The 27,816-nt window shown below is 44.3% G+C and overlaps 2 protein-coding genes across 2 annotated transcripts in view; both read right to left on the bottom strand.

The window, feature by feature from the left end:
- LOC145362417 (uncharacterized) overlaps positions 1-27,816 on the bottom strand; it is a 1,142,232-nt gene that overhangs the window by 642,048 nt on the left and 472,368 nt on the right. The gene's annotated exons all lie outside the window — the stretch shown is intronic.
- LOC145362303 (putative G-protein coupled receptor 139) lies at positions 3,932-7,410 on the bottom strand. Its single transcript, XM_080218385.1, has 2 exons — positions 7,209-7,410; positions 3,932-4,830 (listed from the first exon to the last, which is right to left on the bottom strand). Exons 1-2 carry the CDS (start codon positions 7,408-7,410, stop codon positions 3,932-3,934), a joined length of 1,101 nt encoding a protein of 366 aa, XP_080074511.1.

Genomic DNA, 27,816 nt, shown 5'->3' with positions numbered 1-27,816 from the left:
TCCTTCCCTAAAGGACATTAGTGAAAGAAATTGGTCCTTTCGACAATCAAATATGGTTTTATGGTCATCAGTAGATTTTTATTTCCAGACATTTTTTATTTAATTCAGGTTCCATCAGCTGCAGTGACCGGATTTGTACCCAGAACATTAACAACATGAGGAATCCTTCCTGAAGTTATGACATCAGTAGGAGCTACTCAGAAAATTTCCTCAGTTTTCCTTTCAAAGACTTACTCAACAATCAGCTGCTTCTGTTGGTCCCACGTCACTTTCTGAACTGTAATGCTGATAGACACCTACCCAACTGGACATGGCAGTATGGACCGGGTAGTAAGGGACACAAGACACAGCAACACCTCTCCACCCACTTCCCTAAACTCCCACACTTACCCCAACTCTCAGCGTTTCACTCTCTGCAACTTACAGTCTGTGGAGATCCCTCAATAGGCAGATTTCACAGGCCTCAGTTCCGAAGTTCATACTTGGTCATGCCCAAATCATTAATCAATTTTAAGTTATTACGCCCCTCCCCCTCTAGGCCTGAGTAACCGCCGAGGGCTGACGGGCTTGGAAGCCTTTCTTTGAAATTTCACTGCTGGGTCTGGTTCCTCCTGCTCAGCCTCGGAAGTGAGTGGGGTTCAGCAGAAGGAGCTCGCCCCTTCCACCATGAGCGTTGTGGCCCGAGTTACCTTTACCGGGAGACAATGTGGCCGAGAGGCTAAACCCGCTGTGTCCATGTCAGACTCCGAGTTTCTTACTGGTGGAGATGGAGAGCAGGAGCCGGAGTATCTGGAATTCTTTCCAAAGTTCCGGGTGTGCCGGGAATTGATTTTCCCTGCATGTCTTGGGGTTTCATAGTTTAGAAGAATGAGGGGAGATCTCATTGAGACATATAAGATGATGAATGGGATGGATAGGATAGAGGTGGAGAGACTCTTCCCGCTCAGATAGGACAGTAGGACTAGATGGAACAGCCTCAAGACAAACGGGAGGCGGTTTAGAACGGAGTTGAGGAGGAACTTCTTCACTCAAAGGGTGGTGAATCTCTGGAATTCCCTGCCCGTTGAAGTGGTGGAGGCTGAGTCGCTAACTATATTTAAGATGCGGGTTGATAGGTTTTTGATAGGCAAGGGGATTAAGGGTTATGGGGAGAGGGCGGGATTGTGGAACTGAGACACGACAGATCAGCCATGATCTTATTGAATGGCGGGGCAGGCTCGAGGGGCTAGATGGCCTACTCCTGCTCCTATTTCTTATGTTCTTATGGTTTGTAGATGTTTGAAACATTCCCATCGATGGTATCTCCCAAGCGGACTTGAGAGGAAACTGGCCCTGTTCCTGACCTGAACGTCCCTCATAACCAGCGTATCCATTGCCATGATTCTTAACTAATCGCCTAACAACTGCCTTTAAGTGCCGGTCCCAGTTGATGGAAACGGCACTGGGTGTCAGCTCCCGCCCTCGGAGGATCAGAGTTAACTTTGGGAAGAGTGATCATGAGCAACTCTGCTTGGGCTGTTCCATTTGTTGAAGAGGGGAGGGGACTGGTGATTGGGAGGGGGTGGGGGGGTGGTGTTGTCCTGTATCTGAAGCTGAATCTTGATAGTTTGGTGTCAAAGGAGGCTGTGGGATAGTTTTTTGAACCTGTTTTTACTGTTTGTGCCGCTCTTTCTGCCAGACCGTTGGATGATGGGGAATATCGACTCTGTCCTAATGTGTTAAACCCTGTTCAACTTGATGCAATGCACAAAGTCCTGGCTCATGAAGGGTGGACCATTTTCAGAAACCAACAGCTGCGGGATCCCGGGTGTCAAGAAAGAGGTGTGAAGTTTCTCCACTCTTGTCCTTGTGTTTGATGATCTCACCCTCTGTATGGCCATCCATTGTGAATCAGCATCTACCATTATCAGGAACATAGACCCCATGAACGGTCCGGCACTGTCCATGTGCAGCCACATCTACGGCCGTTCCAGCCATTCCCAAGTGTGAAGAGTAGTGACTGGTGACATTCGTCCCTTGTTGACATTGCCAACACTGACCCACGACCAAATACCTGTATTCATACCTGGCCACAGACGTGGCAATTTGGAGGTTATTCAGTTTGTCACTCCTGGGTGGCCACGAGTACCGCGAGGGTGAGATGGTGAACCTTGGCTCAGGATGACACTCTTGAACCCCATCGGCGTGTGCCATCTTCCACAGTCAGCTGTCCTCTGCCACTCCAATATGGGTACAATTCAGGCTGTAACGGCCTTTTGGTGTCCTTCATAAGCACTCACTGCTTCAGTTTATTCAGGACTGGGTAATTTTGTATCCAAAGCCAAATATTATTGGCTGCCACTGGGAGAGTTTTGAAAAAGTTCATGATTGCTGTCTCTTCCACTGGGGATCTGACCAGTGTCTGTTAATTGTAGCCAACTCAAGGCATCTTTCTTTGCAAATCTGATGCCTAGTTGCCCATGTTCAGGGGGCAATGAAGTGTCAACCGTATTGCTGTGGCCCTTCCCTGGGACATTGATAAACACAGTAAAAAGTCTGACAACACCAGGTTTAAGTCCAACTGATTTATTTGATAGTAAATTCACTAGCTTTCGAGGTTACCCTCTTTGTCAGGTGAATGGAGAGTTCTGGCGACGAACATTCACCTGACGAAGAGGGTAACCTCGAAAGCTAGTGAATTTACTATCACATAAATCGATTGGACTTAAACCTGGTGTTGTCAGACTTTTTACTGTGTCTACCCCAGTCCAACGCCGGCACATCCACATCATGACATTGATAAACCAGATGGGTCTTTCTGAAAATGGACAATGTTTTTATGGTCACTAATGAATTCTAAACTCCAGATATATTTACTCAAGTTCCACCATCTGCGGTGACGTGATCAGAATCCGTGTGCCCAGAACATTAGCTGAGTTCTTGCATTAATGCTCAAGTGATAAAACCTACAGTCCATCACATCCACACCTGAGTGTACACATCCTGAATTCCAGTTACCCAGACACACCATACTATGCATGTCTGCAGGGCTCCCGGATTGGACAGCATTAACTGCCTCAATCAGGGAGCTCATATTCCAAAGCTCCACCTGATGGTTATCGTTGAAGTCCTTAGATATATCTCTCTACCTCTTTCTATGTTTCTTGTGGCTCTCTCTCTGTCACTCTTTCTCTATGTCTCTCTGTGCCTCTGTCTCTCTCGATGTTTCACTCTGTCTTTTGCTGTCTCTCCACCTCTCACCCACTCTCCCTCTGTCTCTCCTGCCCCCCCCCCGCCCAGTGTCACTCTCCTACTCCCACTCCCTGTCCCTCTTTAATTTATTTGTCTCTCTGCCCCCCCACCCACCTCACTCTGACTTTTGCTCTTGCTTTGTCCATTGTGCTTTTTCAGTCCCACTCTTTCCCATTCACTCCTGCTCTGTGTCTCGATATCTCTGTTTCTATCTGTCTCTGGCTATTTCCTTCTGCATCACTTTTTGTCTCCCGTTCCCCCACCCCCCCTTGTCTCCCTCTCCCTCTCGTATTACAAACTCCAATCTGTCTTCCTCTATCTCCCTTTCTCATTCCCTGTACATCTCTCTCGCCATTTTCCTCATTATTTCTGTCTTTCTCATTCCCTGTTTATCTCCCTCGCCATTTTCCTCACTATTTCTGTCTTTCACATTCTGTGAGGCTCTGCCTTTGTCTCTCTTCTATCTCACTGTCTCCCTGTTTATTTTCCTGTACCTGTTAGAAACTCTTTCAAATTCTTTGCTCTCCAAGTCTTCGTGCCTTTCCCTCTCTTTGCTACTCTCTGTCTAATAATCTCACTGTTGCTAACATTGTCCTCTCTATCTATCTGTCAGTCTTTCTATCTCTGTGAGGCTGTTTGGTGATTTACAGTTTGAATGCCCAATAGGAAGAGTCAGAGGTCTTGTTGTTGTCATTTCCTCTCAGGCTGTATTGAGTTGAAAAATTGCAGTAAGGGGATATTTCAGTAGATTTTTTAGCTGCTGCCTGAACTGAGTTTGTGTCACAGCGTAAATAACAGTATTTGTACAGCAACTTGTGAGTTGCAGCATGAATCCCAATTCCATAACATAAAAGTCTAATCTAAATTTAAACCCCAAATCATACATGCGATTCCATGCTGAATAAACCATGAATATTGACCATAAGATAATGAAATTGGCTGAGATAACAAATAGGAAAATGATGGATTTCCTTCGACTCTCCAACTCTGGGTCTCTTGGATTCTCACCGCTGCGGTGAGCCCGGAGTCTCCTGCGGGCTCTGCTGCTCACTAAAATGTGTCTGACTGTGAGAGCATTGAGCAACAGAATCAGGACGAATGGGGCACACGGGGTTAGAATGTAATGGAGGAACTCGATTGTTCCCCAGACCAGAGAGTACATAACACCACCTGTGAAGTCACAAAACCAGGGGAGGTTCCGCAGCCAATATGTATTTAATAACATAAAATACCAGATAATGTTCTTTAAACAGCTCAGCACCGTCACTGTTCCCAGAACCACAGCCGCCGATTTCTCAGTGCAATATTTACTTCTCAGCTTGGGGCAGCAAATGGCCACAAATCGATCAAAGGTGAAAGTGACAGTGAACCAGACAGAACAGTCAGTGGCTGCATAAAGCAGGACAGCGTGGATGTTACACACGGGGAGTGACAGCAGGAAATAAAAGTGTTCCCAATAAACAATGGGAATGTGTCTCAATATCAGGTCGAGGATAATGACCAGCAGATCCCCCACTGACATGGCCACCAGGTAACGAGTGACACATTTGGACAGACCACAGTTTCTGCTCCTCAGTGTCACAATTGTGATTATGTTCACTGTCAGGAAGGAAATACAGAATAAAATTAGATATGATTCAATGGAAGGAATTGCCATTTAGACTTACGATGGTTTTTTTTTTGAAAAAGTACATTACCACAACAATTGGAATACATTTTTTAAGCCAGCATGTCTTTCGGAGTGTGAGGGGAAAGTAGAGCATCTGGAGTAAACCTGTACAGACACAGAGAGAATGTACAAACTCAACACAGACAATGACCCAAAACTGGAACTGAACCCAGGTCCCTGATGCTGTGAGTCAGCAGTACGAACCACTATGCCACCGTACTGCTCCTTGGTAGTGACACAACGTTAACATTTGGGAAAGAGCTTTCCAGGGAGTCCTCAACATTATCCCTTACTCAGTTACAGGTAAATATCCCCTCTGCCTGTGAAGGATTTGGAGGGTAAGAAGGATGAGACAGTAAACCCTAACAGAAGATGCGGAGTGGAGTCCTGTAGGTGGTAATCTGTTGTCTCTCAGACAGCTCACTGACAACTCCCGCAACAGAGCTGGTACCAAACAGTGTTGGTTTGACCCTTTCCTCTGGACAATACTAACAGTTGGCAGAGGGAGATCCTGATGCCCTGAAGCACAGAATCTCTATTATATTTACATCTCCATGAGTCCTCTCATGGCAGGAATGTTGTCAATATATGCACCAGGTAAAAACTCAAACAAAGGCCAGTAGCAAAGGAAAAGCCAAGCAAGCTGCCTAATGACTCTCATCCTGTGACTCCGACATCCAATATTATGAAATGCATGAAAAGGTTAGTCATGGCATGAATCAGTTCCGGCTTCCCAGATTTCCTGGATCCACTACAGTTCACTACATCCACAACCGGTCCAAACTCCCATCTCTCTGACACTACAGTCAACCCTGTAACACCGACTCATAAGAACATAAGAACATAAGAAATAGGAGCAGGAGTAGGCCATCTGGCCCTTCGAGCCTGCCCCGCCATTCAATAAGATCATGGCTGATCTGTCGTGGCTCAGTTCCACTTTCCCGCCCTCTCCCCATAACCCTTAATCCCCTCTCTTATCAAAAACCCATCAACCCGCTTCTTAAAAATATTTAGCGAGGCAGCCTCCACCACTTCAACGGGCAGAGAATTCCAGAGATTCACCACCCTTTGAGTGAAGAAGTTCCTCCTCAACTCCGTTCTGAACCGCCCCCCCTTTATCTTGAGGCTGTGCCCCCTAGTCCTACTGTCTTTTTTGAGCGGGAAGAGTCTTTCCACCTCTATCCTATCCATCCCATTCATCATCTTATACGTCTCAATGAGATCTCCCCTCATTCTTCTAAACTTATGTTTATCAACGACAGCTGAGCCATTAACACCATTATTCCTATGCATGTGTCTGTGTGTATGTGTGTGTGTGTGGGGGGGCGTGTTGTGTGTGAGCACCAGAGTACCTGATGAGTGCTCCTAAGTGTGTGTTATTCCGGAGGCTTACAACAATGTTGGCTTCTGAATTTGTGTGTGATTGTGAACAAGTGTCTAAATCTGATTGCTTCTACCAGTAAATGTCTCTATCAATACATGTATGTTTGTGTTTCTGTGACCCCAGGAAAGTTTGTGGTGGTACAGGGGATAGTGTTGTTGCCTCATAGCACTAGGCTCCCTGGTTCAATTTCAGGCTTGGCTACTCTCTGTGCAGAGTCTACTCGTTCTCACTGAGTCTGCGTGGGTTTCCTCCAGGTGCTCCGGTTTCCACCAAAAATCTGAAAGTTGTGCTGGTTTGATGTATTGGCCGTGCTAAATTCTCCCTCAGTGTACCTGAACAGGCGCCGGAGTGTGGCAACTCGGGGATTTTTATAGCAACTTCATTGCAGTGTTAATGTTTGCATACTTGTGACATTGATGAATGAATTTCAATACGAAACATGTTTTCTCTTGAGATCCTGCTGTGCAAACATGATCAATAAAATGCATTCTGCAGCGTGGTGACTGGGTGGGCAATTGGCAGTGAGCTGGCGTTACATGTAGATGGTAAAAAACGATTCTGCTTTATATTTTTCTCACAAAGGATTAGTGTTAGGTCACATGTCTATGGATTGTCACAGCGCACAGAAGGCATCCTAGCCCATAGGCCCTGAGACAATTGTCAGCGGCTGAAAGAATTAATAACTGGATATAGTGATTCAACAGAAACAACAAGAGCAGCAAACCCAGTACAGTAAATGACAAGGAAATCAATACAGTTAAACAGCCTTTCTAGAATTAGGAACTGGGGACAGAACTTTACAGCCTCACTTTTCCGAAAACTGCAAAATCCTACCCGTGTTCAACAGACCTTCCCATGCTCTGACCCTTGCCTGCTCCGATTCCAGTGGCAGTCGGACTGGTACAATTCCAGACAGGGACTTACCCGGAACTCCAACAATCGCCAAGATGGGATAGTAAACGTACTGAATCACCTTCAGTAGACTTTCAATCCGATAAGCTGATGGCATCTTCCAATCATCTAAGGTAAATATAGAAATCCAATAGTATAAACCGTTGTCCATGACTGGAAACTTCCAATCCATTGTTCCCAGATTCCGATCAATTGTTGGAACTTTCTGGGTCATTGTCCCCAGATTCTGATCCACTGTTGGAACATTCTGGGCCATTGCTCCCAGATTCTGATCTCTCCTCTCGCTCCCTCTCTCTCCACAGCCGCTGATCGCTGTTAGTGTTGGAGTTGTCGCTCCCGCTGACTCAATGGGACAACACACTGAACGGAATCCCTTATTATTAGAAGGGGGACATCCCTCCAGGCACACTAATCAGATCCATGGAGACTCACATCAATTACAGTCACTAAACAAACAGCCTCACCTCACCCTGTTCAATCCAACACTTTTTACACGCAAAGAAGACAATTTACAGCCTAGATGCGGCGTTGAAGTTCAGGGAAGTATGGGAAGTTGGAAATAATGGAGAGGCAGACATGACAGTGCAGAAGGAGGCCATATGGCCCATTGAGTCTGCACCGAGTCTCCAACAGGCCACCCTACCCGCATTGGAATGATCATAGTATATGTTTTCTTTTAAGATCAATGTAAAGGTTTAAGTGTGGAGACCTGAACGCACCTCTCAATGCACACATATTATTGGTTTCGAGATAATTCACTTTAGCATTAACATAAACCCATTTATATTATATCAGGATATGCCCGCAAATATTACCGTAAGGATAATATACATCATTGAACTTTTTGCCATTCATCGCCTCCAATAAATTCGTGACTTGACTCATTAAGCGCTAAAATCATTCATCTTTTTTTCAGGCTTTAGAGTAAGAACAAAGAAAATTACAGCACAGAAACAGGCCCGTTTGGCCCTCGAAGCCTGCACTGACCATGCTGCGTCGACTGAAGTAAAATCTTTCCCCTCTAGGGTCCATACTCCTCCGTTCCCATCCGATTCATGTAGTTGTCAAGACGCCTGTTAAAAGTCACTATCGTATCCGCTTCCACTACTTCCCCCGGCAATGAGTTACAGGCACCCACAACCATTTTTGTAAAAAAAATCTGCCTTGTAATCTCCTTTAAACCTTGACCGTCGCACCTTGAACCTGTGCCACCGAGTAAATGACTCTTCCACTCTGGGAAAAAAAAGCTTCTGACTATCCACTCTGTCCACCCCGCTCATAATCGTGTAGACTTCTATCAGGTCACCCCTCAACCTCTGTCATTCCAGTGAGGTCAAATTACGTTTTTCCACCTCTTCTCCCAAGTCTCCAATCAATCCTGATCTTGTTGTATCCTCTTATGGTCCTAACCGTCATCTGCAAATCCACCAACTTTTGTATCATCCGCAAACTTGCAACCTTTCTGTCATATACAATGTTGCAAAGAGCAAAGTTCCCAGCTCTGATCCCTGAGGAGTGCCACTTGTCAAAACCATCATTCAGAACAAAAACAACGTCCCACTGCTACACTCTGTCTTCTTTGACCGAGCCAGTTTTGTATCAACCTTGCCAGCTCACCTCTGATCCCATGCGATTTCATGTTCTGCATTAGTCTGCCAAGAGGGATCTTGTTAAAGGCCTTACTCAAGTCCATGTAAATAACATCCACTACCTTAACCTCATTAATCATCTTATCCGAAAACACTCGATCAAGCCAGTGAGACACAATTTCCCCTTCACAAAACCACGTTGCCTCTCACTAATACGTCAGCTTACTTCCAAATGGGAACAGATCCTTCACGAAGAATCCTCTTCAATAACTTTCCTACCGTTGATGTAGGGCTCATGGCCTGCAATTAACTGGATTGTCCTTGCCACTTGAAGCGTCGAGAGCAAAATCACTAGCGACTGCATTGTGGTGGCACAGTAGTTAATAGTGTTGCCTCACAGTTCCAGGGACCAGATTTTGAGTGCTGGCCTTGTTCACTGTGTGGAGTTTGTGTGTCCTCCCCTGTGTCATCATGGGTTTCCTCCAGGTGCTCCGGTTTCCTCCCACAGTCCAGAAGACCTGCTCGTTAGGGCGCATTTGCCGTGCTAAATTCTCCATCAGTTTTGCCGGAACAGGCGCCAGAGTGTGGCGACACGTGGATTTTCACAGTAACTTCATTACAGTGGTAATATAAGCAGACTTGTGACATTACCAAATAAACTAAACTCCTCGTCTCCAACCAAACCAAAGATATATTCCAATAACCTCAACATAAGTTAGGGAGGAAATGGCCGAGTGGTATTATCACTTGACTATTAATTGAAAAACTCACCTCATGTTTGGTGGATCATTGGGTCGAATCCCACTACAGCAGATGGTGGAATTCGAACTGAAGGAACGTTACAGTCTATTGCTCTCAGAATCTGAGGCATTGCTGTCTATTCTTCTCAGGTTTTTATCCAGTATTGGAACATCGTAGCGTATTGATCTCAGATTATGATCCAGAATTGTAACATTGCAGTCTATTGTTCTCCAGTGCTGCGGAATTTTTGTTGTGAAGTGAAGTTGAATAGACTGGGGAATCCGCCGCCCTTTCCTATTCTGGCCTACATATCACTCCAAATCCTCATCACTATGCTTACTTCATAACTATCCTGTAAAAGGGTTAAGCAAGCCATTGAGTTGATTGGTAACTAGACACAAGCTACAAATGCTGGCCCAGCCAGCGACATCGTGTCCATGAATGAATGAAAATAAAAATAGTCATTCACATTGTGTTTGCTTTCTTATGGAAAATGGTGACACATCTGGTGTATTATTATTATTTAAAATGGGTTTCCTTTACTTATTAACCTTACCTAACCAGTGGATTGGTGTGATGTCTCACAGCACCAACGACCTGGGCTCGATCCCTGGATTGGGTCACTATCTGTTCAGAGACTACATGTTCTTTCCGCGTCTGGGTGGGCTTCCCCCGGCTGTTACGATTTCCTCCCAAATTCCAAAGACTTGCGGGTTGGGTGGATTGGTCTTGCAAAGTAGCCCCTTATTGTCAGGGGGATTAGCGAGGGTAAATGTGTGGGGTTATGGAGATAGGGCATGGGTTGGTTTGTGTTCAGTGCAGACTAGAATCGCTTTCATCTTCACTGAAGGATTCTATGATATTCCCTATGTTATTGAGACAGGTGTGGTTCAGAACGAGAAAACTGATCAACCTTTACCCAAAGACAAGACATTGCACATACTACAAATGTCATTTCACAACAGAACATTTTGTGAAACTGAGGGAAATGGAGAGCATGTTTCATTTCGGTGGTCTTTTATTAGGAAGAATTCAGATATTTAGTATTTTTCTAACCAGTGCAGAGTCAGGGAAAAGACAGAGGGAGAGGAAGAAAGAACAAATGGTCTTGTGATAAGAGGGAAGGCTGGAGTTTTTTTTTATTTGACAAAGGGAATGATGCTAAGAGACAATAAGGAATCTCACAACACCTGGTTAATGTCCAAACGGTTTATTTGGAATCACAAACTTTTGGAGCGTTGCTCCATCCTCAGGTGAGTGGAGAACTGGGTTTACAAACACGGTATATATATACTATAAACACACACAGATGCAAATGCAAGTGAGTAGTTGGAATGCGAGTCTCTGCAAGTAATTAAGTCTTTCGAGCTACAGAAAATGCAATTGCCGAAAGGATGACTCACAGGTTAAAGATGTATGAATTGTCTCAAGGCAGGATAGTTAGCAAGATTTCACAAGCTCAGGCCAAATACTGAGAACGATATGCAGTATAGCAAGAACTCAACGTTGAGGCCGTCCTCGTGCAGAACTTGGCTATCAGTTTCTGTCCGGTGATTTTGCATTGCTGTGTGTCTTGAAGGCCACCTTTGCAGGACACTGACCCAAAGATCGGAAGCTGAGCGGGATTGACTGCTGACATTTTCCCCGATCAGCATTGCATCGACCTCCTCAGAATTTAAACACAGGACATGACTGACACATTATCCTTCATCATCCAGTACTTTCACGGACCAGAAAAGCTATGAGATTTTCTTCGGAGCCTTCAACATGTCATTGATGAAGACGAACATCTGGTCAAGGCCTCCCCATACCCCCAATACCTGCCTTCAGACAACCACACAACCTCAAACAGACAATTGTTGCAGCAAACGACCCAGCCTTCAGGAAAATAGCGAACTGGACACCAGACAACAACCTCTGTAGGACGTGCCGGATCATCGACATGGATATCACCATCACAAATGAGGACACTATCCAGCAGGCACACGATACATACTCATGTGACTCTGTCAATGCGGTCTACCTTACACACTGCAGGAAAGGATATCCCGAGGTGTGGTACATTGGTGAAACAATGCAGACGCTACGACATTGTATAAATAGATACCGCAGGACAATCACCAGGCAGGAGTGTCCCCTTCCTGTCAGAGAACAGGTCAGCAGTCAGGGGCAATCAACCTCTGACCATTGGGTCAGCGTTCTCCAAGGCAGCTTTCAAGACACATGACAACACCAAATCACTGAGCAGAGACCGACAGCCAAGTTCCACATGTGTGAGGATGGTTTCAACCCAGATCTTGGGTTCATGTCACATTACATTTAAACCCCAACATTTGGCCTGAGCTTGCAAAATTTTACTAATTGTCATGGTTTGAGACAATGCATACCTCTTTAACCTGTGATTATCTCACCCTCCATTCGCATTATCTGTAACTGTAAAGACTTGATTACCTGCAATTCTGTCGACCTATATAGGCCCTGTTTGTGAACTCTCCATTCACCTGATGAAGGAGCAGTTCTCCAAAAGTTCATGTTACCAAATACAGCTGTTGGACTTTAACTTGGTGTTGTGAGACTTCTTTCTGTGGTGACTCCAGTCCAATGTCGGCATTTCTACTTCACGGATATCACCAACAGCACAAACCGTCGCTTCAAAGTGGAGGGGATCTTCAATTATATCATTTACATCGACACAGACATCAAATTCCTACAAAATGCAAGAAAGCAAACAAGGTCCTGAAAGGATACAGATCACGAACTCAGTCAACACGACCTACTATACAGATTGTGCCAAGAGATGTTGCCGTTGCATCTCTCTCACACTCCTCAACCACCTTGCACACTAGCTCTACAGCGGATGCCACAACGTGGAAACTAAGATAGAGGCAATATTCTGAACTTGCGCTCAGGACACTGCAGACCAGAAAGTAGAGACCACCAAGCAGAAAAGACAGCAGAAGTACACCACCTACATGAACAACAAGAAGAGGAAACCTGACAAACTCGGCATCACCACCAGCAGCAACCAAGCCTCCCCGGTACCACAGTAGAAAACAATACCACTACAGGGAAGTCCGTTGTCAACTTGTCGGACTACACCCTTCAACCAGATGAAATCGAAGTTCTCAGTCGAAGGTCCAATTTCTGTCCCATCACCAGAATGGACCCACTGGTTTTGTGGCAGACACCGAGGAAAACATTAGTTGAATGAGGCTCTGGAAGTTCATTGACGACCCTTGAAGCCAACCCAATGAAACAACCAGATTAACTCAACTGATGAAGGAGTAGCGCTCCGAATGTTCGTGATTCCAAATAAAACTGTTGGACTTTAAACTGGTTTAGCAATCAGATATTTGTTTGGCTGATCCAGTCGTTTAGCAATCGCCTCTGATTGGCTTGGGTGGTCACTCTGCAATCCAGTTTCTTACTGGCTGACGAGGACAGTGAGGGAATTAACCTCTGATTGGCTGAGGTGGCCGTTTAGCCAGTTAGTCCCTAATTGGCCAAAGCAGTCATTTGGCGATCCACCCTCTTGTTGGCTGAGGTTTTCGTTTAGCAATCCCATCTCTGATTGGCTGTCGCAGTTGTTAGAAATTGAGCGTTTGATTGAGATGTTCAATTATTGACCCAGACTATTATTGGCTGAGGAGGTCAGTTAATCACCCCAGGCTTACTGGATGTCGCTCAGTTTTGTCTCTTTATTAAATTAGTAATTGCTATAACCGGATATTTCACCGCGATTCTGATCTGCTCCCTGAATTTGGATTGAGTCACTGCGTAAATAAATGTGTTTGTGCAGCAATTTAAATCTCGCAGGATAAATCCAACTATTTGGAATGTATATTCAGGAATAGTGAGATACATTAATCTTCTCACATCTACATAGAAAAATTTCACAACATAAACCGACCAGAGCAGAATGAAAACTCCGGATATGCTAAAGAGTAAAATCATTGACTTCCTTCTGCTTTCCATTTCGGGGTTTCTGCGATTATCTCCTTTACTTTGAGCCCTCAGACCGTTCGGCACTTGACTGGTCATTAAAAGGTGACTGACTGTTAGAGCATTAATCAACAAGATTAAACTGAACGGGAGCAGTGGGGTTAAAACCTGATTAAACCAGTTAAAACCAATCCACCAGGGATCAGCCCAAACACTTGGCTTGGCATTACAGCCCCACTCGGCATTGTCGATTATCAGTTGAGGTTCAAATACAAAGTAGAAGGGAATATTTTTCACAAAGAGCAGGATGCCAGTTGTTGCCAGAACCACAGCTGCAGTTTCCCCAGTGCAATATTTAGTTTTCATTTTTTGGCAGCGAATGGCCACAAATCGATCAAAGGAGAAAGTGACAGCGAACCAGACAGAACAGTCTGCAGTTGAAGTCTCCAGGACAGCTTTCATCCGACATACAGATGTGAGGGACAGGAAATTCAGGGGGAAATAATAATTATTTATATAGTTGAGGATGGGGTTTATGATGATGAACAGTAGATCCACCAGGCCACCAGGTAGCGAGTGGTGCAGGTAGAGAGGCCACACTTTCCCCGACTCAGGATCACAATTCCCAGTAAATTAACTGTCAGAGAAAAAAAAACAAGGGATAAGAACCTGAAAATTAGTGACAAAAATGTGAATATTTCTCCATCTCTGAACCGACAATAAGGAGAAGATTTCAGCATCAATCTAATGGGCAGGAGTTTCCTATGTGGTGCTGTTGTTAGAGGAGTTCAGTTCAAGATTAGCATTGCAGACTGGTAACAGCCAATACACCATTCCTGGTTAATCGGGGCAGGGGATCAGAAATCTGTGAATTACACTTCTTTCAATTTGATGGAGCATGTCTGCAAATTATGATCAGACAAATATTACCGAGAGGTTGGATTTCTCATCTGAACTGTGTTACAGGGTTAGCTGACACAGGGCGGGTTTTCTAATTAGACCTGAAATGGACAGAAGTATGTCAGAGATTGGCAATACAATCTGCCATCCGTTCCTGCACCCAATTATAAAAGACCACAGCAGATTGAACACTTCTTTAGACGGGTCAGCTGATTGATTTTGATGTCACTTCAGGATTGTTCATTCCCTTCTCAAATCTCTTCCTCAATCTGTTATTTCTCCCCAGCTTTTTCTGGTTCTGGTTTCCAGATTCCTTGTTCTGTTTGTCTTTCTTTCCATTCTTGTCTCCCTGTCTCTACATCTCCCCTATTTCTTTCCTAATCTGACTCTTGCCATCCTATCCCTTTCTCCCTTTGCAGTTTTCTTCCCCGATCTCCAGGTTTCTGTCCCATCCAACCTCTTTCCATTCTTAACTCCCAGTCCAGCTTTTTCCCCGTATTTATCCATCTATCTTCAAACATTTCTCGCTCACTTCCCCCATATCTATTCTGTCTCTCTCTCCTACTGTTTAAAATAGAATCAAAGAAGATAGTAACAGGAGGAGGCCATTTGGCCCTTCGAGCCTGCTCCGCTATTCATCACAATCATGGCTGATCATCCAACTCAATAGCCTAATGCTGCTTTCTTCCCATAAATCTCCATCCCATTCAGCCCAAATGCTATATCTAGTCGCCTTTTTAATACACTACACATTTTGACATCAAGTGCTTCCTGCAGTAATGAATTTCACAATCTCCCAACTGTTTGGGTGAAGAAATGGCTCCACATCCCTGTCTTAAACGGTTTACCCTGTTTCCTCAGACTGTTACCCCTGGTTCTGGACACTCTCACCATCGGAAACATCTGTTCTCACCCTGTTAGAATTTTATGAGCCTGTATGAAATGGTATCAATGGGTGATATTCTGGGTGCTATTCTGATTGGCGATTGGTGACTAGTGGAGTGCCGCAGGGATCGGTGCTGGGGCATCAGCTATTTACCATTTATATAGATGATCTGGAGGAGGGGGCTGAGTGTAGGGTAACGAAATTTGCTGATGACACGAAGATGAGTGGAAAAACGAATTGCGTGGAAGGTGAGGAAGGTCTGCAGAGGGATCTGGATAGGCTGAGCGAGTGGGCGAGGACCTGGCAGATGGGGTATAATGTTAGCAAGTGTGAGGTTATCCACTTTGGCAGAAATAATAGTAGGAGGGATTACTATTTAAAGGGTGAAAAGCTGCAGCATGCTACGGTGCAGAGGGACCTGTAGGTCCTTGTGCATGAGTCGCAAAAACCCAGTCTGCAGGTGCAGCAGGTGATCAGGAAGGCGAATGGGATGCTGGCCTTCATAGCAAGGGGGATATAATATAAAAGCAGGGAGGTCTTGCTGCAACTGTACAGGCACTGGTTTGGCCACAGCTGGAGTACTGTGTGCAGTTTTGGTTATCGCACCTGCGCAAGGATATTTTGGCCTTGGAGGGAGTGCAGAGGAGGTTCACTAGGCTGATACCGGAGATGAGGGGGTTGGACTATGAAGAGAGACTAAATAGACTGAGTCTGTACTCGTTGGATTTTAGAAGGATGAGGGGGTATCTTATAGACTCGTATAAGATAATGAAAGGGATGGATAAGGTAGAGGTAGAGAGATTCTTCCCGCTTAGAAAGGATAGCAGGACGAGAGGGCACAGCCTCAAGATAAGGGTGGTGGGCTGCTAGAACGGAGTTGAGGAGGAACTTCTTCACTTAAAGGGTGGTGAATCTCTGGAATTCTCTGCCCGTTGAAGTGGTGGAGGCTGCCTCGCTAAATATATTTAAGTCACGGGTAGGTAGGTTTCTGACAGACAAGGTAATTAAGGGTTATGGGGAGAAAGCGGGAAAGTGGAACTGATGCACTTCAGATCAGCCATGATCTTATTGAATGGCGGGGCAGGCTCGAAGGGCTAGATGGTCTACTCCTGCTCCTTTTTCTTATGTTCTTTTGTAAATCCCACTCATTCACGTGAATTTCAGCGAAAACAATCCGAAGCTAACCAATCTCTCCTTATGGATCAGTTCTGCCACCCCTGGAATTAGCCTATTAAACGTCGCTGTACTTCCTCGAGAGCAAGAACATCTTTCCTCTGAAAACCGGACAAAAACTGCACACAATATTGCAATTGTGCCTCACCAAGCCACATTGTAACACACATTCCTGCTTCTCTACTTTGAAGCTTCTCGCCATGAAGGTCCACATACAATTTGCCTTCTATACTGTTTGCTGCACCTGCATGGTTACATTCAGCGATTGGTCCACATGGATACCCAGGATCTATTGTACATTCCTGTGTCCCAATTTACAGCCATTCAGGCAGTAATCTGTCTTCTTGTCTTTTTTTATTTCCGAAGTGAATAACCTTACATTTATCCAAATTATACTGCATCTGTCAGTAATTTACCCACTCACCCAACCTATCCACATCATGCTGATGGACCTCTGCATCCTCATCACTCTTGTCCCTTCCACCCAATTTGGTATCAACTGCAAGATTTGAGATGTTATATTTTGTATTTATATTTTGTTCACTCGTCAAATAAGTGACATATGTTATGAATAGCTAGGGCCTCAGCACTGATCCCTCTAGCACCACACTACCTACTGCCTGCCAATTTCCAAAGAACCAATTAATTCCTACTCTTTGTTTCATCATTGCCAACGAGTTTTCTAACCATCTCAATCCAACTCCCCCAATCCTATGTGATTTAATCTTGCAGGATAATTTCTTATAGGGGACTTTGGCAAACGCTTTCTGAAAGTCCAAGTATACCACTTGGACTGGCTCCCCCTTGTCAACCCTACTCAAAATATATTTAAAGACATTTCTCCCCATCTCTCTCTATTTGTCTCTATTCCTGTTCATCTCCGCCAGCATCTAACTCTTCCTGTCTCTCTCTCTCTCACACACACACACAAACACACACACACACACACACAGACGCATGCGCGTGCTTCCTCTGTCTCTCTCACACACACACGTACACACACACACACACACACACACACAGTATGACAACATACTGTGTAAGTTCCTTTGGCAGTTTGTTTTAAAATACGCCCCCCCCCCCCCCCACCCCGTGCTTATTAATGTATTAATTTGTTTGTTTGTTTACACATTGATTGATGTCTATAAATCAGCAATCCCAGAGGGTTGTTGCTGATGCTTTTCTTCAGAGACTGGCAGCTGGGCAATAACCCCAACCTGGAGACCCCAGATCCTGTGTCACTTCTCAGCCCCTCGCAGCAATTTGATTTGTGGTTATTGGCAAAGATGGTCAGAAATATTGCATCACTCCTTTGAAAACAGAGTGCATGAGAGGCAGGGAAAGTTGCAAAGATATGGACAGTTAGAAGTACTTAGAAGGAGGATGGAAGGAGAGGTTGTGGGTGGGTTGATGCGGGGTCACGACCTAGATAAGATCATCCATCTTCACAATTACAGAGAGTGAGCAGAAGGTGAATAAAAGAATGTCGGTGAAACAGAGAGAGGTGGAATAAAAGGTCAAAATAGAGATGGTGAGGGAGGAAGAGAACATGAGGTAGAGACAAGATGTGAAAGCCTCCAGAGTATAGTCACTAGATGCAACTCCAATCACACCCTTTCAGATAGTCTGAACATGTGGAGAAAAATCCTGGGAGAATGATTTTAGAAGTGTCAGGAAGGAATCTGCAGCCCCATCCCAAACTGAGAGAGGGAGTTGAGTAGCTTCTGGATACTGAGAGTGGGACGGGAGATGGAGGTGGGGGAGGATGAACATTTTATTTAGTTTTCGAAGATTATGTTTGGAGATCTCTATCTTTTTCCGTTTCAAATCCCATTTAATAATATCTTTCCTATAATAGGGTGACCAGAGCTGTACACAGAATTCCAAGTTTGGCCTTACCAATCTCTTGTACAACTTCAACAAGAGGTCCCAACTCATTTATTCGCTGTTTTGACCAATGAAACCAAGCTTGCCAAATGCCTTCTTCACAACTCTATCCACCTGTGTCTCCACTGTCAAGGAGCTATGAACCTGTAACCTCCCAGATTTTTTTGTTCTCTAACTGTCCCCAGTACCTTAGCATTAACTAAGTGCTGCGCTGGTTCGATCTATCAGATGCATCATCTCGCATTTATCTAAATTAAACCCCATGTGCCATTCATCAATGCACTGGCCCAATTGATCAAGATCCCGTTACAATTCGAGAGCGGGGAGATGGAAAATAACAATGAGATTCGCTGGATAAATAAAGTAATCTAATTTCATTTCCTGGTCTCCGCCCCTAGACCACACCGACTGCATCTGGATTGAAGACAATGAGGATGATAACAGCAACATCTGGAGAGCCGCTTCCACATTCATCGTCCTGTTCTTCCTGAGCATTTTCTACAGCACTGCCGTCACTCTGGTGAAGGTGAGATGATTCAATTCACTCACTTTTCAAACTGACAGAATGGATTTGAAAAATCTCTCAATGTTTCACTGATTAAAAACATTAATGTTCCGCATCATAAACATCTGCTTCAATATTCTCTCTTTATTTAACAGATCAAATGACGGGTTGAACTTTGGACGATGAAGACTTCCCTCAGCTGATTATCAAGATCTGTGTATGGTTCAACCATAATATCAGCTCTCGGTGACTGTATCAGTAAAATTCTCCCAGCTTATCATTCTGAATCTGTAACTTAGGCTACCTTAGGTTTTAATTCAGTTTTCAGTGTAAAATGTATCAGGCATTTTTATGATAATGTAATTATGGTTAATAGTTTCCCCGTAGATCAAATTTCATGCATAAATTCGAAAATTGTTTGATTTCTTATTCACATTTGTTCATTGTTCTTCCGATTAATGTCCTGTTTTCTATTTCTGGTGTATGTAACAGACGTCCAAATATTGACGGGTTCCCTGTGCATGTGTTCTATTTTCAATGTAAAGTTCGATCGTTATATTCACTTTTCTAACATTAAAAAAAAACATTGTAAAACATTCTCAGAACATTTAAAATAAACATTGAATAAAAGTTTTACCATCTCTGGCTTGGCTTAATTCCGTTCTCTAAAACCCTTCAACTCCGCTCCATTTCCCTATTATAGAGACCCCACCACCACCCCCCCGCCCTCTTTCCCAGACAGGCATGTCCCCCCCATGTATGGGATGTGGTTGAACTCAAGGCCCTTCCGTGAAAGAGTCATTGCGCCACCCAGTGATCCAGCCGTGTAAAGACACCTTCATCTCTGCCTTTTTATGATAAAATCCAGAGGCAGAATGAGTGAACAATGAGGAAACATTGGTAATTTCATCCATAAACTAGTCCGTCACTGACGAGTATCAGATAATCCTAAACAGCAAAGGCTCTGCTTCATCAGAGGTCGATGCAGGGCAGAGCTAGGCAGGAAATAGTTCCCTTTACACTGCCCCTTAAAAACACTATCAGAGTCCCTACAGCATGGACTAACAGAACAAATCTCTCTGTACATTGTCCGATGAAACAATTTCAAGGCGGGCATACCACAAACTAGATAGCGAACACATATAGAGCAGTGATGCAAACCATGAGATGAAACAAAGAGACTGAGGTGTATTTCACATTAGCACATTATCGATGACACATTTCCAAATTGTGACAAGTGTTATGGGATAATTTGAAGAGTCCAATATTGTATTTACCTGAAGACATTATCAATCTCACTATGATTCTATGACATAAGCACGGATTGCTACTGATTAACACGGGTTGGAATTTTCCTATCCTGTCCAATACGATTCTCATGTCAGGCGACCTCAGGCAGGGATTTTCTGGCATTGGAACAAACACGGCCTGAAAATCATAGAGTCATTGATGTTTACAGAATGGAAACGGGCCCTTCGGCCCAACTTGTCCATGCTGCCTTTTTTATAGACCGCTAAAGTCTCCAATTGCCGGCATTTGGCCCAATTTCATCTATCTTATCCATCTACCTGCCTTAATGTTTTCTTCACTGTCAAAACTGTACCCACCTCTACTCCCTCTAGCAGCTTGTTCCAGAAACTAACTACCCTCTGTGTGAAACAATCGCTCACCCAGACCCTTTTGCATCTTCTCATCTCGCCTTAAACGTATTCCCTCTAGTTTTTGAATCTCCTGCCTTTGGGAAACTACATTGACTATCTGGCTGATCAGTGCCCCCATTATTTTCTAGGCCTCTGTAAGATCAACCCTAGGTTTCCTACACCCCAGGGGAAAAAAAAGTTCTAGTCTATCATGTTTCTCCTTAAGACACAAACATTCTAGTCCCAATACCCTCTTCGTAAATCTTTTCTGCACTCTTCGTAGTTTAATAATATACTTCCTATAACAGATTGACCAGATCTGTACAGAATATTCCAAGTGTGGCCTTACCAATGTCTTCTACAACCTCAACAAGGTGTCCCAACCCCTTCATTCGCTGTTCTGTCCAAGGAAACCAAGTATGCCGAAATCATTCTTCATAACTCTGTCCAACTGTGACTCCACTTTCAAGGAGATATGAACCTGCACCCTCCCAGATTTCTTGGTTCTCTAACTGACTCCAATACCTCAGCAATAATTAATTGCTGTCCTGGTTCGATCTATCAAATGCATCACCTCGCATTCATCTAAATTAAACTCCATCTGCCATTCATCAACCCACTGGCCCAATTGATCAATATCTCTTTACAATCCGAGATAACTTTTTTTTCACTATCCACTATGCCACCAATCTTGTTGTCATCTGCAAACGGACTAACCATGCCTCCTGAATTCTCATCCAAATCATTAATATAAATGTCAAATCACAATGGACCCTCCCATGGTGTTAGAAGTCACAAGTTATTTTCTCCAAGATTTTGGGTTCAGACTTTCCCCATTTTTTTCCACTGATGCGATGCTGACAGCTCTACATTTCCAGGTTTAAAATGTTCTCCCTTTACGGACAAGCTGGGGGGACTTTTGCATAATGTGTTCCTTTCTTTGTTACAATCCCATCTCCCAGCAGGATTGAAAGATACTGGTCAATCCTTCCGATATTTCCAAAATTCCTTCCATCAGGAACGCTCACACAGACACAGACTTATTCTGTGATGCATTTACAAAAAATATTTTGAATGGAAAATATTAACCTGTTTGTTCAGTGACTGTAATTAATGTCGGAATTAATTCAACCAGTCCTAATCGTGTCACTGGAGCATTCCCATCCATGCTTCATAAAGGGGTTATGCACGGTGTCATTGGGAGTGTCACAGTGATAAGCGGCTCCACAGAGAGGGAGTCGAGGTATCAACATTGGGAGAGAGAAATTGCAAGCTTTCTGCAATGGACCTGAATCCAGGAAAGGTGGATTTGGACGTTCCCACAATGGTTCAGCATCTGAGGGGCACAGATCTGAGTATTACAACAGTTGAGAGGAGTTTATACTCGATACTTTACACACTTTCTCAAGATTGGCTGTATACAACTGAGCGTGTTGAATATGCACTGAAACTGATTCGATACTTTTACTATCCAATCCTGGCTATTGTTGGTGTCCCCGGTAAGTTTCTCCACTGATTATGAATGATGTAACCCGTGTTTAACTCTGCCACTCTTGCCGTCTGCTCTACCCTGTTTGCAACTGATGCTTGTGGTCTGCATCCTTATTGAGTTATCACATCTACAAAGCGCGGATCACTATGTTAATGTTGCCTGTGTTGTGGAGTTGAGCTTGTAAAGATGTAAAAGATGGTTAGAAAGATGAAAAAGAATTGTAAAAACCGGTAGGAGGGGGAAAAGTGTGCAAACTCCTTAAAAATGTGTTTGTGCTTGACGCTGAGATGTTTAAATTGCTGAATACACAGAAACTTTAAGTTGTGACAATTATTCCAGAGGCCAAAAACATATGGGTTGCCTTGGTAATTGGCACGGCAGGTTTTGCATTGTGGTCAACACACTACGAAGTCTCACAACCCCAGGTTAAAATCCAACAGGTTTATTTGGCACCATTGGCTTTTGGAATGTTGTTCTTTCTTCAGGCGAGTGGGGAGCTGTGTTCAAAAATAGGACATGTAAAGACACAAACTCAATTAACAAAATAATGGTTGGAATGTGAGTCTTTACGGGTAAACAAGTCTGAAAGATACAGACAATGTGAATGGAGAGAGGGTTAAACACGTTAAAGAGTTCTGTATTGTTTCCAGCCAGGGCAGTTAGTGAGATTTTGCAAGTCCAGGCAAATGGTGGGAGCTACAGATAACGTGACATCAACCCAAAATGTCAGTTGAGGCTGTCCTCGTGTGTGCGGGACTTGGCTATCAGTGTCTGGTCAGCGATCCTGCACTGCTGTGCGTCATGAAGGCCACCTTAGAGAACGCTTAACTGAAGATCTGAGGCTGAATGCCCGTGACTGCTGAAGTATGCCCCAACTGGAACAGAACACTCCTGGTGATCGACAATCCTGGGTTTGCAAAATCTCACTAACTGGCCTGACTGGAGACAATAAGCATGTCTACAACCTGCGTTTGGCCCTCTGTCCACTCACATTGTCTGTATCTTTAAGACTTGATTACTTCTAAAGACTCGCATTCCACCCAATATTTTGTAAGTTGAGTTTATGTCTTTATATGCCCTGTTTGTGAACAGAACTTCCACTCACCTGATGAAGGGACAGTGCTCCAAAAACTTCTGCTGCCAAATAAACCTGTTGGATTCCAACCTGGTGTTGTGAGACTTCTTACTGTACTTACTCCAGTCCAACGCGAGCATCTCCACATCATGGTTTTGCATTGTGCCAGCCAATGAATTTAAATAAAACACACAGCTACAAGGGGCCTATTTGAAGTTATTGTTGTTGTCAACCTCAAGCCAATCTGACTCCAGGGTTGTTGATAGGTCATTAGGAATATATATAAAAAAAACACACAACTGTCTTCAGGGCAGATCCACCAGTGCTGAGCCAGGAGTACCACCAGAAGCAGAGCCCGATCACCTGAAGCAGTTAGATTTCAGACTCCATTGGGGAGAGATTACTTCTCTCAATGGGTGGTGAATCTGTTGAATTCATTACCTGAGAGGGCAGTGGACGTTAGGACTTGATGAACTTAAGGAGACAGACAGAACTTTGAATAGTAATGGATTAGAGCATGGGCTGGGGGTACGGTTCGTGGGGGGATGGGGGAGGGGCGAGGGTGGGCTGCTTGGGAACGGGAAGGGGGGAGGGTGCTGGGTAGTATCGTACTTGTTGTGCCCCTGATAGTTAAGGGTTTACTTGGCAATTGTCCAGAAGGCCTATTCCACTGGGAAGCTGTGCTGTGCCTGCTACCATCTGGCCAACTTACATCAGATCATAGATTCACAGGAAACAAAATAGGGGGGAAAAGCTCGAGTGAGTTCGGGTTTTATTTTAAAGGTGCAGGCTGTACAGACACGGCAATGACATGTGCGGACCTGTTGCGGAGGTAGGTGAACTGTAGTGGATCCAGGCAATCTGGGAGGTTGGAACTGATTCGTGCCATAACTAACCTCCTGGTGCATCACATAATATTGGACAAATGTGTCACTGGAAAATAGTCATTAAGGCAGGCTGCTTGGTTTTTCTTTGGTAGCGGCCTTGGTTTGAGTATTTTTTTTTACCTGGCGCATAGATCAGCGACTTTCCTACTGAGAGAGGACTCACTGTGCTTCACTGGTCCAGTAGGTCATAGTGGGGCAGCAAAAATAATACACTGGGCACTATGAAAGGTAGCTACACACTGAACCCTGATGGTTTAAAAGCAAACCCTCTGTGTCATTCGAGTGTGAGATTACTATTTCTTCCAGTGTTGTGCGAACAGTGGCCACAATGCTGTGGTCTCCCCTACAGGGTGTAGTCATTTGTAAATATTATAGAGATTCTGAACTGTCGAGGCATTAGGATCTCTCTCTGCCAACTGCTGGTACTGTCCAGAGGAAAGGGTGAAACCAGCACTGTTTGGTACCAGCTCTGCTGCAGGGGTTGTCAGTCGCTATCTGAAAGGTGACAGATTACTGCCTACAGGACTCCACTCTGAATTTTCTGTCAGAGTTACCCCCACAGCCTTCTCACACTCCAAATCCCCCACAAGGTAGAAAGACTACCTAGAGTTGGTGAGGGTCAATTTTGAGGGCCCCCGGAAAACTCTTTCCAAAATGTATCCCATTTTGTACCGACCATGGAGCATCATAGTGGCACAGTGGTGTTAGTGCGAGTGGGTGAAACGACCATTACGGACTCAGGGTGTAGTTCAATAACGGCACAGCTTTATTTTCTTTTCCATCGACGGAGGTGCAGTCAGGACATACAATCAGACTGTCCCGAAAGCATACTAAACACCCGCCGTATCGGGCTACAGTTATACCTGATCTTCCGTGTAGTATGCGATTCAAATGCTAATACTTGACTTACAGTATTTGACTTCAGCCATCCTGTTTCAATGTTTTCGAGTGTTGGGACAATTGTTTTAAGTGTGTGTTAATCGTTTTTGTCTGGTTGGTTATTAATGGTCTAGAATCTCTGAGGTTTGAACCAGAAGGTGTGTCATTGATCTCAAAGGAGGTTTAAGGGGCCAGGGACGTTTCCTTAGCTATGCTAATTTTAGGTGTCTCCATGGGTTGTTTGACTGTTTTAGAAGTGTTGATTTTGATGGGGTGGGGATTTTTTTTTTAAATTTAGTTCCTGTAGGTGCCATCCTGCCCAGCTTCCCTTGTGTGCTCGCCCTCATTTGCATTCTAAAAGCATGCTCTTGCCTACTGATCGGTATCTGTTCCTTTGTGAATTTTGTGGAGAGGCTCTGAGTGTAACTTTACTCTGCCTCCATATTTTGTGCCCAATTTCATAAAATCTGCTGTTGGATAACAGTGGTTAGCAGTGCTGACTCACAGCATCAAAAATCTGGGTTCAATTCCAGGCTTGGGTCACTGTTTGTGTTGAGTTTGGACCTTATCTCCGTGTCTGCGTGGGTTTCCTCCAGATGCTCCACTTTCCTCTCACACTCCAAAAGATGTGCTGGATTATAAAAAAAAACCTCATTCAGTGTGTGTGCACATTTAAAAAAAAATTGTTGAACCTGCAGTTTAAATGGTAACTTATTCCCCTGAATCATGTCTAATTTTATTCTTTATTTCCTTCCTGACAGTGAACATAATCACAATTGTGACGTTGATGAGCAGAAACTGTGGTTTGTCCAAATGTGTCACTCGTTACCTGGTGGCCATGTCAGCGGGGGATCTGCTGGTCATTATCCTTGACCTGATATTGAGACACATTCCCATTGTTTATTGGGAACACTTTTATTTCCTGCTGTCGTTCCCTGTGTGTAACATCCACGCCATCCTGCTTTATGCAGCCACTGACTGTTCCGTCTGGTTCACCGTCACTTTCACCTTTGATCGATTTGTGGCCATTTGCTGCCCCAAGCTGAAAAGTAAATATTGCACTGAGAAATCAGCGGCTGTGGTTCTGGGAACAGTGACAGTGCTGAGCTGTTTAAAAAACATTTCCTGGTATTTTATGTTATTAAATCGATATGGGCTGGCGAACAATCCCTGGTTTTGTCGCTTCTCATGGGAAGTTGTAGAATCTCCGGTCTGGGGAACAATCGAGTTCCTCCACAACATTCTAACCCCGTGTGTCCCATTCGTCCTGATTCTGCTGCTCAATGCCCTCACCGTCAGACACATTTTAGTGAGCAGCAGAGCCCGCAGGAGACTCCGGGCTCACAGCAGTGGGGAGAATCCCAGAGACCCAGAGATGGCGAGTCGAAGAAAATCCATCATTTTACTGTTTGTTATCTCAGCCAATTTCATCATCTTATGGTCGACATTAATGGTTTATACTATATGGATTCGGATGTATAATTTGGGCTATCAATCAGTAAGGTTAGATCTTTTTGTTATGGAATTGGGTTTTATGCTGCAACTCACAAGTTGCTGCACAAATACAGCCATTTACGCTGTGACACAGACTCACTTCAGACAGCAGTTAAAAGATCTCCTAAAATACCCCTTTACTGCAATTCTTCAACTCAATAAACCCTGACAGGAAACTGCAACCACAAGTTCCATGACTGTTTCTGTTGGGCATTCATATTGTAAACAACAAAACACCCTCGCAGAAGCAGAAATAGTTACAGGTAGAGAGAGAGGGGACAGTATTAACAACAGTGAGAGTGACAGAGAGAGATATTGGCAGAGAGAGGGAAAAACACAAAGACATGGAGAACAACAGAGTTTGAAAGAGTTTCTAACAGGGACAGAGAAAGAAACAGACAGAGAGAGAGAAAGAACAGAGACAGAGAGAGACTCTCACAGAGAGAGAGAGACAGGGATAGAGAGTGCAGAAAATGGTGAAGGTGATATACAGGAAAGGAGAAAGAGAGATAGAAGAAGACAAACTGGGGGTTGTAATAAAAGAGGGAAAGGGAGAGGAAGGGAAAATGGGAGACAAAAAGCAGGGCAAAGGGAAATAGCCAGAGGCAGAGAGAAACAGATATAGAGACAGAGAGCGGGAGTGAATGGGAAAGAGTGAGACTGAATGAGTATAATGGAAACAACAAGAACAAAAGACAGAGCGAGTGAGAGAGTGTCTGAGAGAGAGAGAGAGAGAGAGAAGCACAGAAAGTGACAGAGACACATATTTAAAGACTTTACAGATAACCATCAGGTGGAGTTATTAGAATATGAGCTCCCTGATTGAGGCAGTTAATGCTGTCCACTCCAGGAGCTCTGCAGATGTATATAATATGGAGTGTCTTGCTTACCAGAACTCAGGGTGTGTACACTCAGGATGTGGACAGGTGGTTTTATCACTCGACTACTAATACAGAAACTCAGCTAAAGTATTGGGCACCCGGGTTCCAATCTCATCACAGCAGATGGTGGAATTTGAATAAATAGATCTGGAGTTCAGAATCCGCTGGTGACCATAAAAACATTGTTGATTGTCGGGAAAACCCCAACTGGTTCACCAATGTCCCAGGAAAGGAAACCTGTTGTCCTTACGTGGTCAGGCCTAATCGTGACTCCAGGACCACAACAACGTGGTTGACACTTAATTGCCCTCTGAACACGGGTAACTAGGAGGCCGAGCTGCGAAAGCAGATGACTTGAGCTGGTTGCAATTAACAGACACTGGTCGCATCCCCAATGGAAGAGATGGTGATCATGAACTTTTTCAAAATTCTCCAAGCGGCAACCAATAATATTCAGCGGTGGAGGCAAACTTACCCAGTCCTGAATAAACTGAAGAAGTAAGAGCTGATGGGGGTAACCAAAAGGCTGTTACAGACTGAATTGCACCCATATTGGAGTGGCAGAGAACAGCTGACTGTGGAAGATGGCATACTCCTATGGGGTTCAAGAGTGTCATCCTGAGACACCATCCCAACCTGGCCGAACTTT

The sequence above is a fragment of the Carcharhinus amblyrhynchos genome, unplaced genomic scaffold (genome assembly GCF_965287045.1).
Source record: "Carcharhinus amblyrhynchos unplaced genomic scaffold, sCarAmb.v2.hapA scaffold_38, whole genome shotgun sequence".
Taxonomy (NCBI): domain Eukaryota; kingdom Metazoa; phylum Chordata; class Chondrichthyes; order Carcharhiniformes; family Carcharhinidae; genus Carcharhinus; species Carcharhinus amblyrhynchos.
This window is presented reverse-complemented; position numbering and strand designations above follow the sequence as displayed.

Excerpts from the sequence above, each read along its gene's own strand:
- LOC145362303 (XM_080218385.1), bottom strand. The coding sequence starts at position 7,410 with ATGACCCAGAAAGTTCCAACAATTGATCGGAATCTGGGAACAATGGAT. Across the intron at positions 4,831-7,208 it reads GGCGATTGTTGGAGTTCCGG|TGAACATAATCACAATTGTG; the intron begins GTAAGTCCCTGT and ends CCTTCCTGACAG.